At 38.6% G+C, this 12,444-nt stretch overlaps 2 protein-coding genes across 4 annotated transcripts in view; one reads left to right on the plus strand and one right to left on the minus strand.

Moving 5' to 3' along the window:
• Positions 1-12,444, minus strand: part of LOC133545573 (zinc finger protein OZF-like) — a 538,609-nt gene that overhangs the window by 439,407 nt on the left and 86,758 nt on the right. The gene's annotated exons all lie outside the window — the stretch shown is intronic.
• Positions 21-2,256, plus strand: LOC133545593 (lactosylceramide 1,3-N-acetyl-beta-D-glucosaminyltransferase A-like). 2 transcript variants are annotated; one of them, XM_061891330.1, is made up of 3 exons: positions 21-227; positions 423-1,322; positions 1,380-2,256. In XM_061891330.1, exons 2-3 carry the CDS (start codon positions 632-634, stop codon positions 1,754-1,756), a joined length of 1,068 nt encoding a protein of 355 aa, XP_061747314.1. In that variant the 5' UTR covers positions 21-227; positions 423-631; the 3' UTR covers positions 1,757-2,256. The 2 variants fall into 2 exon arrangements, with proteins under 2 accessions (XP_061747314.1, XP_061747313.1); XM_061891329.1 differs by having other exon boundaries at positions 24-227; positions 423-2,254.

A 12,444-nucleotide genomic window follows, 5' to 3' on the forward strand; every position in this document is an offset into this window, starting at 1 on the left:
CACACACACACACCCTCCCCAACAGAAGCAGCTATTCTCATCCTGCATTGTGCCGGCCACGCTTTCCACAGTTCTCAGTCCTTTCACAAGGTAAACCCACCTCGTATTGTGTCCCTTGCCATGTCAGCGTTTGAATTCAGATAGCGGACCACGCCCCCTCCGGCAGCCCACCCCGTGAGCTCCAACCACACACACTGTACTTTGACTGCTACATGCGGGTGAGTGAGGTACGTGCAGTTTGATTTATCGCAAAGTAACTCCTGAATGTCAAGCAAGGCGCAGCTCCCTCAGTCTTGAGATCGGAACCTGAAATCTTGCCTTTTAAGGTCTCAGGCACAGGGGCGATAGAAGCACAGTGAAAGTGACACTGAAACTAACAAGTGTTTGTCACCTCAGTGAATGTGCTCTTCTTCCTTCCTCAGATGAAGATGAACGACGGTGTGCTAAGTGACTTGGAGGGTGTGTGAGTGATTCTGCGGTGTTGGAGCATGTTTCTCAGCAGACCCTGTGACTCCCATCACCGTGGAGGATGGGAGACCCGCTCAGTGCTGCACTGAGGGGCCCCAGTAACTCTTCGAACCTTCGGCCCTTTTCCTCCGGCTGTTTAACCCCCCGCTGATAGATTTCCAGGATGTTTTGGAAATTCCGCCAGCTCCACAAGTGCCAGTGCGTCCGTCTGATAGTTACCTGCCTGGTTCTGTCTCTGACCATGGTGTGTTGGGACAAAAGCGTGTTCAACCACTTCAAGTCCTATTCATGCCGCTTCCTGGTCGACCGCTTCAGGGACGTCAACAAGAGCCTCACCATCACCCGGGAACAGGCCCGGAGCTTCAGCAACTTCCGCAGCCTGCTGGACCACCCGGACAAATGCGCCGGGAAGGACGTCCTCCTGCTGGTCTTTGTCAAAACGTCTCCTGGGAACCGGGCCAGGCGTGACGCCATCAGGTCCACTTGGGGCAGCGAGACCTACATCCAGCGCACGCTGGGAGTGACTGTGAAGGTGGTGTTCGCCTTAGGAGCCCCTGCCGTGGACGCGACCCCTGTTCAAAGGCACCTCGTCCAAGAGAACAGCCGCCATGCCGATTTGATCCAACAGGATTTCATGGACTCCTTCCACAATCTGACCCTTAAGCTGATCATGCAGTTCCACTGGATGCACCGCTGCTGCGCTCACGCTCGCTTCCTAATGATCAGCGACGACGACGTCTTCATCCACATGCCAAACCTTGTGGGGTACCTGCGGGACAAGAGCACGGCGGGCGCCACCGGCTTTTGGGTGGGCCGGGTGCACTGGGGAGCTCCGCCCATCCGTAGTAAGAACAGTAAGTACTACGTGCCTTTTGAGATGTACCAATGGTGGTCTTACCCCGACTACACAGCAGGAGGGGGCTATGTGATGTCCGGCGACGTGGCCGGCAAGATCTACCAGGCCACGCTGACGCTGAACGCCTCGCTCTACATAGACGACGTGTTCATGGGCATCTGCGCCATGGCTGTGGGTGTGTCCCCACAGGCCCACGTTTACTTCTCAGGGGAGGGCAAGGCTCCCCGCCACCTGTGCATCTACGACCGGATGATGACCTCCCACGGCCACACGGAGGATCTCCACGACCTGTGGAAGGCGGCAACACACCCCCAAGTGAAAGAGAAAACGTCTGGGATCTTAGGCCGACTGTACTGCACAGCCACTAAGATCTCTCTGCTCTGTAACCCCCTCGCTTTCAACGGCTATCCCTGCACAGCCGCATTTTACTGAGTTGACTTCAAGATCACTCCTGTCCGTCAAGTCAAACATGTCTCCTGATGCGACACTTTCAACATGTGGTAAATAGGATCCATCATAGCAAACATTGTTAAATGCTAAGTTATTATTTGGTTTAATCTTGTATCAGAGGTGTCAAACTTGTTTTTATTGAGGGCCACATCACAAACTTGGCTGCCCTTAGAGGGCCATTTGTAACTGTGATCTATCGACGAATAACCTGATTACACAATTTGCATAAGCAAGTGTTTTTAAATTGTGTATGATTTAGTAACATATGGATAACCTGCTCACATACGCACTAGCGACCCCAAAGGGAATAAGCGGTAGAAAATGGATGGATGGATGGATGGATAACTTGCTGTGAGATATTAAGTCAAGGTGACTTGCAGATTTTGGATTTTTTAGTAATCTTTTTTGATAACCCAAAAATGCGTGGAACTTCTTGTTGCCTGATCAGATAATAAAAAAATGTACAAAATATTCAATTTCATGCATTACATGTTTCTGTCTAAATTAAAAATAAACAAATGCATTACATTATATTAGTTCCAATCTTTCGCAGGCCACATGAAATGACATGGAGGGCCACATAAAATGACATGGAGGGCCACTAAAATGACATAAAGGGCCACTAAAAATGACATGGAGGATTACATAAAATGACATGGAGGGCCACTAAAAATGACATGGAGGGCCACTTAAAATGACATGGAGGGCCACTAAAAATTACATGGAGGGCTACATAAAATAACATGGAGGGCCACGTAAAATGAAATGGAGGGCCAATAAAAATGACACGGAGGGTCACTAAAAATGACATGGAGGGCCACTAAAATGACATAAAGGGCCACCTAAAATGACATGGAGGGCCACTAAAATGACATAAAGGGCCACTAAAAATGACATGGAGGGCTACATAAAATGACATGGAGGGCCACTAAAAATGACATGGAGGGCCACTTAAAATGACATGGAGGGCCACTAAAAATTACATGGAGGGCTACATAAAATAACATGGAGGGCCACGTAAAATGAAATGGAGGGCCAATAAAAATGACATGGAGGGCCACTAAAATGACATAAAGGGCCACTAAAATGACATAAAGGGCCACATAAAATGACATGGAGGGCCAATAAAAATGACATGGAGGGTCACTAAAAAGGACATGGAGGGCTACATAAAATAACATGGAGGGCCACTAAAAATGACATGGACGGCCACTAAAATGACATAAAGGGCCACTAAAAATGACATGGAGGGCTGCATAAAATGACATGGAGGGCCACTAAAAATGACATGGAGGAACACTTAAAATGACATGGAGGGCCACTAAAAATTACATGGAGGGCTACATAAAATAACATGGAGGGCCACATAAAATGACATGGAGGGCCAATAAAAATGACATGGAGGGTCACTAAAAATGACATGGAGGGCTACATAAAATAACATGGAGGGCCACTAAAAATGACATGGAGGGCCACTAAAAATGACATGGAGGGCCAATAAAAATGACATGGAGGGCCACTAAAAATGACATGGAGGGCTACATAAAATAAAATGGAGGGCCACATAAAATGACATGGAGGGCCAATAAAAATGACATGGGGGGCCACTAAAATGACATAAAGGGCCACTAAAAATGTCATGGAGGGCCAAATAAAATGACATGGAGGGCCACTAGAAATGACATGGAGGGCCAATTAAAATGACATGGAGGGCCACTAAAAATTACATGGAGGGCTACATAAAATAACATGGAGGGCCACATAAAATGACATGGAGGGCCAATAAAAGGACATGGAGGGTCACTAAAAATGACATGGAGGGCTACATAAAATAACATGGAGGGCCACTAAAAATAACATGGAGGGCCACTAAAATGACATAAAGGGCCACAAAAAATGACATGGAGGGCCACTAAAAATGACATGGAGGGCTACATAAAATAAAATGGAGGGCCACATAAAATGACATGGAGGGCCAATAAAAATGACATGGGGGGCCACTAAAATGACATAAAGGGCCACTAAAAATGACATGGAGGGCCACTTAAAATGACTCCCAGATAACCAAAATGATAATGCAAAGAATTTGAAAACAAGTTCTGCTAGAAGGTGACAATGCTTACTGGATTTGCCATTAACTGGTGATTTTGACCAGCACCAAAAAGTATCTGACGGTAAATAAGGCTGTCAACGTACTCTTAAAAAATAAAAGCCCTGGACTTTGAAAGTTCATGAGTTTTTGTTTTATCATTCAGACTAATTGGTCAGAGATAAAATGTTGCGTACCTTAATACCTGTTCAGCCAGCCCTTTTAAGCTCTGGTTCGGTAGTTAAGATGGGCGTAGTTAAGAATTGAAATAAACAGACCACTAAAAATAATAAGCAATCCTGTACAATACACAAAACTCTATACTCTTTTCTTTCCACACACCGTGTCTGCTTGTAAGTACTCTATGATTGTGCGCTGCCGAACATGCTCGTAAACCAGCAATGTTACGACGTGACTTCGACTTGGGCGCGGGGGGTGCCACTGACTTTGTGAATGTGTCCTGACTGGCGATTGGCTGAGATACGTAAATATTAAAATGTGTTAATGATGTCAAATGTGTTATTTTGCAATATATTGCCCTTGAATTTGTTTTAGTATCAAACATGAATAAAATAAAATTTTGTATGAAAATTGTTTCACAGAAATAGAAATGTGAGAAAAAAGTTTTGTGATGTAATTTTCTGCAGAGGGCCTCAATATAGCCAGGGGCGGCCTTGCCCCTGTGGTAAGTTAACCACCAATAAATCCTCCCAAAATAAACATCTTAGAGGAAAATACAGAGTTGAATAATACAAAATAAAAAAAAATAAAAATCCAAAGTTGTCCTTCATTCTGTTAGAAAAAGATAAAGGCAATGACTGCACCCTGTAAATGCACTCACACACATGTCATTATTCACCTCCCAGGGGGAATGATCAAGGGTGATGGGTCAAATGTAGAGAATAATTTCGCCACACCTAGTGTGTTTGTGACTATCATCGCTACTTTAAATTTATTACCTGGGATGCCTCGGGAGGAGCTGGATGAAGTGGCTGGGGAGAGGGATGTCTGGGCTTCCCTGCTTAGGCTGCTGCCCCCGCGACCCGACCTCGGATAAGCGGAAGAGAATGGATGGATGGAATTATGTCATGAGTTGAATTAGTCCTAGCAGCGCGATTGTCCAACCATTGAAATGTTTCCCTGCAAAACTTGAGGTTTCACTACTGAGTCACCAAAATTAGAATTCTTCAATATTGGCTGCAATATGAAGCATTTAACCCCCCTCCGTTATGGCTGCTTATGGAAGGCAAACTCAACAAAACCAGTATATCTTAGGGCTCTGGTTCACTCTCCCATCTACTCTTCTACCTCCGCCTTCACGAAAAATCCAACTGTAAAAACCTCATACAGAATTTGGGTTTAAGCGCTATTTTGGTTTACAGACTATTTCTAGTCTTGGACCCATCACTACTAACCATGCTTTCTTACCCTCTCTTGTCGATAATGCCTTTTTTACAGACAATTTCTAGTCTATATACATATACACACACACACACATATACTGTATATGTATATGTATATATATATAAATATATATATACACACACACACACACATATATATATATATACACACACAACATATACATATATATAAATATAGTACATATATACATATATATAGTACATGTATATATGTATATATAAACACACACACATTTATTAATACAGTACATATTTACACACACACACAGACATACAAATAAATATACACACACAAATATATCGATCAATCAATCTATCAATCAATCAATCAATGTTTACTTCTATAGCCCTAAATCACTAGTGTCGCAAAGGGCTGCACAAACCACAACACAAACAATATATATATATATATATATATGTAGTGAGTCTTATTCTGCGTTGTGTAGTTTTTTAAGTAGGAGACACTCCACCATTCTGTCGTTTCATCATTTATTGGCCACCTTTGTTGGAAACATGAAACACATACACAGGTCTCTACTTTTCTGGCGGAGTGATACCTCATCATCAAAAGTCCGATAGAAGAGGAAATAAACAACATTCATTATACAAAAATAATAATTTAAATTACATTAACAAAAATGTTTTATCACAAAAAAAAAAAATAATACACAAATCCACATACCTGTTTTGGAAACATGAAACACATACACAGGTCTCTACTTTTCTGGCGGAGTGATACCTGCGTAAATATCATGTATAATTATGACCAAACATTTCAAACATTCGACGCTCTAATCCTTACTTAACAAAATTGTGCATAAAAAAATATTTAAAACAACACATCACTTATACCTACAACATTAATATTTTAACCAACCATTTTAAGTTACGGTACTACGATTGAAACCGTGATTCAGGATGGTGTGTGGAAAAGTTAAATGCCTGTGTCACCCTTCCAGATAACAAACAACAATATTTAACACATTTCTGTTGAAAAGTATTACTGCATGCTGAATTAGTCATTTGACTGGTGGTTCTCATTGATTGATTCTGCAAAGTCTTTCATAGTAATGAAGACTGATAATGTTCAGTGCAGATAAAACCCTTGAAATTTCCTGACTTGTGCGATCATTAGTGATGGATTGATGAGGTGTTGTATAGTGTTTTGACACATTGCATACCTATTGATACTGTGTCACTAAATACTGACATCTGCTGGACATTAAAAATCCCTACGGGTAACCTATGGACAGACTCAACTGACACTGATTTTATGACCTAGTATATACAATAATATAAACCAAGTCATTATATTTCATTAAGGATTATTTAATATTCTCATTTAAATAAAAATCTATTTTTAAAAAACTTTTTTAGATACAGTCAATAAATAATGTGAACATTTATCATAACATGGAAATCTAAGAGAATGTGTTGTGAATGAGGATACTTGTGGACTGGGATTTTTTTTTTACACATGCACTTTGAATACACACTATTGATTGATTGACTGGAACTTGTATTAGTAGATTGCACAGTTCAGTACATATTCTGTACAATTGACCACTAAATGGTAACACCATTCTGTCGTTTCATCATTTATTGGCCACCTTTGTTGGAAACATGAAACACATACACAGGTCTCTTCTTTTCTGGCGGAGTGATACCTCATCATCAAAAATCCGATAGAAGAGGAAATAAACAACATTCATTATACAAAAATAATAATTTAAATTACATTAACAAAAACGTTTTATCACAAAAAAAATAATAATAATACACAAATCCACATACCTGTTTTGGAAACATGAAACACATACACAAGTCTCTACTTTTCTGGCGGAGTGATACCTGCGTAAATACCATGTGTAATTATGACCAAACATTTCAAACATTCGACGCTCTAATCCTTACTTAACAAAATTGTGCATAAAAAAATACTTAAAACAACACATCACTTATTCCTACAACATTAATATTGTTACTTTTAAACTATTATGAAAGTTTAGAAATAATATTTACACAAGAAACACAGAGCAATGAAGAACTATTACCTCATCAGCAAAAGTCCGAAAAATTATCCGAAAAAAACGCAGTCACTTCCTGCACCAGACATCCGGTTCTTCAAAATAAAACTAATACTTCAAAATAAAACATAACACCCTGTCTCGTTCATAATACAGCGCAACAACATCACATTATTATATACATATATATATATATATATATATATATATATACATATATATATATATATATATATATATATACATATATATATATATATATATATATATATATATATATATATATATATATATATATATATATATATATATATATATAAATCACAAGACTACTTCATCTCCACAGAACTGTTTCATGAGGGGTTCCCTCAATCATCAGGAGATTTTAATGGAAGCATTCACATACAATGGTTTATATAGGGCACAGAGTGGGTGGGTACAAGCAGGCGTAGGGTGTGGTGATTGGCTCATGTGTTACCTAGGAGGTGTTTCCGTCTGTGGCGGAACACCTCCTAGGTAACACATGAGCCAATCACCACACCCTACGCCTGCTTGTACCCACCCACTCTGTGCCCTATATAAACCATTGTATGTGAATGCTTCCATTAAAATCTCCTGATGATTGAGGGAACCCCTCATGAAACAGTTCTGTAGAGATGAAGTAGTCTTGTGATTTTTTCCCCACACCTACATATTGCGCTCTACCACGGTATCGAGCACTATTCTCTGGATAATCCAGTCAAGATGTATATATATATATATACACCCACACAAATATATACACACACATATATACACATTAATATATACATTTCAGTTCATCTTCAGCATTGGAGCATTCACACGCAATACCTTCAGGAATTACCTCATCTAGTTTTAATTGTCTAATAAAAAAAAAGGAAAAATAAATACAAAAAAAGATACAACAATACAATATTTCCACATGTTTTAACCTATTCAAACCATTCCACCTTCACACATTGCACCATTCTGGAAATTCAAACTTCCCATTTTCCAAGTTCAAATTAAGTACAGGATTTTCCAGAATTCCAGTTTTCCGAAACAACTACTCCATCCACGTTTTTCAACACGATACAGCTTTCAAGACCCAAGGCTTTGACTGTTATTAGAACATTGACTTCTTAAAACCGTAACTTAGAAGGGTTGGCTGAACAGCTACCAAGGTACGACGCAACATGGCGCCCATGTTAACTACTCAACCGTAACTTAAAAAGATTGGTTGAACAGCTATAAGGACTATGAGTCCAGTCTGCGGCCGGGCAGACCTTCGCTGCTGTTGCACGGTCTCATTCATTTTTCTCTCTACTTACTGAATATATAATTTCTGTTCCAAATAGCATCACTGATGTCAACGGCGACATTTGATGATTATTTGAAAAAATAAAAAATCCTGCGGCATAAGAGTCTTTGGCATCTTTGGCAGTCTGCTCTTTGTAGTTTTACATTTAATCAGGTGGTTTCTTCTGCCAAGGCATTCACTCTCTTGAAGGAATAAATAAAGTACTATCTAATTTAAATGTATTGATGTCTTGGACAATTTCACAATCGTTGGAGAATTGTTCAAATGACAAATGGTAATACGGAATTTCGTAAAAATCGAGAATTTTTCCAGTTCTGATTAAGAGGAAAGCTTCGACGGTGGAACAGTTAAAACGCGTTGAAAAATGTGGAAGGAGTAGTCGCCAGAAAAAGGGTGGAAATAGGGCTTCAGAAGAGCAGGAATTCTGGAAATTCCTGAACTTTTTTTGAACTACGTAAATGGGAAGTTTGAATTTCCAGAATGGTGCAATGTGTCGAAGGTGGAATGGTTTAAAAAGGTTAAACGTGGAAATGTATTTTCCTTTTTTTATTACACATTTAAAACTAGATGAGGCAATTCCTGAAGGAATTGCATGTAAATGATCAAATGCTGAAGACAAACTGAAATCCTCAAATATTTTTAACATTGTTGAAGTCACGCACACAATTCCTGAACAGGCTGAATACTTTGAAGTTGGAACAGTTAGAATTAGATGGAAAATGTGGAACTTTGAAGGATGTCCCGTTGATTCCAACAGAAATTTCCCAAAAATTTAGTCCATGAGTACTGTGCCTTCCAGCAACACAAGCAATGACCTGCTAGTCCTTATAGTTGTTCAGCCAACCCTTTTAAGTCACGGTTCAGTAGTTAACATGGACTACGATTGAATCTGTGATTCAGGATGGTGTGTGGAAAAGTTAAATGCCTGTGTCAATCATTCAGATAACAAACAACAAGATTAAACAAAGTTCTGTTGAAAGGTAACACTGCATACCGAATTTGTCATTTGATAGGTGGTTATGATTGATCGACTATTCAAAAAGTCTTTGACAGTAAAGAAGACTGACAATGTTTAGTGCAGATAAAAGCTTTGAAATTTCCTGACTTATGTGATCATTAGTAATAGGTTGATGAGGTGTCGTATAGCCTTTTGACACATTGCAAAACTGTATTGATACTGTGTGACTAAATACTGACATCTGCTGGACATTAAAAATCCCTACAGGCAACCTATGGACCGACTCAACTGACACTGATTTTATGACCTAGTATATACAATAATATAAACCAAGTCATTGCATTTCATTTAGGATTATTTCATGTCTTCATTTAAATAAAAATTTATTTTTTTAAATCTTTTTTAGATACAGTCAATAAATAATGTGAACATGTATCATACCATGGAAATCTAAGAATAAATGAATGAATGGTTTATTTTGAGCCATGCAAACAAAACAAGAGAACGACATGAAATACAAAAGAAATTATTTTTACACCTACATTGAAAACATTACATGTGACTTATCTTTTGTAGATGTCAAGATTGTCTCAAAAGGGAGTGGGAAGAAGTAAACTTATTAGGTCCCACCCCTATACATATACAATATATATATATATATATATACAATATATAATACGATAATATATGTAATATAATTCAGTTCAGTGGTTGCTGCGTAGATGCTATATATTATCTATATATAATACATTTAAATTCACACATACTTACATATATACATATGTACACACACATATATATACAATTTATATATACATATACATACATATATACACATACACACACAATCACATACATACACACATATCCATCATACACACACACACACACCTATATAAATACTATATATATAATAGTATATATAATATACACTTTTGTCTAAACATAATTAACAATTTATGGTGCCTATGGGAACAAGCTTTCATTTTGACTGTGATATTAGTGGTTAAAAGTGGATCTGTGGCTGTGGAGCTAATGCCCCTGATCAACAGGACCTGAGGACCACTCTTGCTATGTGTCCTATGCTGTGCATTAAAAGAGACGAGGGGAGCCCCCTGTCAGAGGAGTTATCCACAAACATAAGATCCCCCACTCGCCTGCCCTGTACTCCAGATAGTGTACCCAAATCCCTTTTCTTAGTTTCCATCGGCACCAATTCTTTAGTCAGAATTCATATTTGTTTTTACATTTACAGAATATTAGTATTACTCAAATTGCATATAGGATTGTTTGTACACACACACACACACACACACACACACACACACACACACACACACACTTCAATGTATTCCTCTTATTGATACTAATTCATATAGTTTAACTAGTTGGGTGATGTCATAGAAGTAATAATCCTTGTATTTTCTCTATACTTATTAAAAATATTATTTCAGTTCCAAATAGCATCACTGACGTCAACGGCGACATTTGATGATTATTTGAAAAAATAAGAAAAAGTATAAGTCTTTGGCATCTTTGGCAGTCTGCTCTTTGTAGTTTTACATTTAATCAGGTGGTGTCTTCTGCCAAGGCATTCACTCTCCTGAAGGAATAAATAAAGTACTATCTGATCTAAATTTATTGATGTCTTGGACAATTTCTCAATCGGTGGAGAATTGTTGAAGTAATAACATGTTGAAATGACAAATGGTAATACGGAATTTCGGGTAAACCAAGAATTTTTCCAGTTCTGATAAAGAGGAAGGCTTCGACGGTGGAACAGTTAAAACGCGTTGAAAAATGTGAAAGGAGTAGTCGCCAAAAAAAGGGTGGAAATAGGGCTTTAGAAAAGCAGGAATTCTGGAAAATCCTGAACTTTTTTTGAACTATGAAAAGGGGAAGTTTGAATTTCCAGAATGGTGCAATGTGTCGAAGGTGGAATGGTTTGAATAGGTTAAAACGTGGAATTGTTGTATCTTTTTTTGTCATTATTTTGTTTTGCTTTTTTATCAAACATTAAAAACTAGATGAGGCAATTCCTGAAGGAATTGCGTGTGATTGCTCCATTACTGATTATGAACTGCAATCCTGGAATTATTTTAGCATTGTTGAAATCAAGCACACAATTCCTGAACAGTCTGAAAATTTTAAAGTTGGAACAGTTGGAATCAGATGGCATATGTGGAACTTCGAAGGATTTCCCATTGATTTCAACAGGAATTTCCCCAAAATTTAGTCCATGAGTACTGTGCTTTACGGCAACATTAACAATGACCTGCTAGTCCTTATAGTTGTTCAACCAACCCTTTTAAGTTACGGTTTGGTAGTTAACATGGACTACGATTGAAACTGTGATTCAGGATGGTTTGTGGAAAAGTTAAATGCCTCTGTCAATCTTCCAGATAACAAACAACAAGATTAAACAAAGTTCTTTTGAAAGGTAACACCACATACCGATTTTGTCATTTGACTGGTGGTTTTGATTGATTGATTGATTGATTGATTATTCAAAAAGTCTTTGATAGTAAAGAAGACTGACAATGTTCAGGGCAGATAAAAGCCTTGGAATTTCTAAACTTGTGTGATCATTAGTGATAGGTTGATGAGGCGTCGTATAGCCTTTAGACCAGGGGTAGGGAACCTATGGCTCTAGAGCCAGATGTGGCTCTTTTGATGACTGCATCTGGCTCTCAGATGAATCTTAGCTGGCATTGCTTAATGAATAATTCCGCTGATAATCACAGTGTTAAAAATAACGTTCAAAAGATAAGACATTCTCATGCATTTTAATCCAACCATCTATTTTCTATCGCACCTGTTAAAAAAGTCGCATTAATGGTAAGAAGTATTA

The sequence above is a fragment of the Nerophis ophidion genome, linkage group LG28 (assembly GCF_033978795.1).
Source record: "Nerophis ophidion isolate RoL-2023_Sa linkage group LG28, RoL_Noph_v1.0, whole genome shotgun sequence".
NCBI classification, from domain to species: domain Eukaryota; kingdom Metazoa; phylum Chordata; class Actinopteri; order Syngnathiformes; family Syngnathidae; genus Nerophis; species Nerophis ophidion.

Coding starts and splice junctions, on each gene's coding strand:
- LOC133545593 (XM_061891329.1), top strand. CDS start 632: ATGTTTTGGAAATTCCGCCAGCTCCACAAGTGCCAGTGCGTCCGTCTG.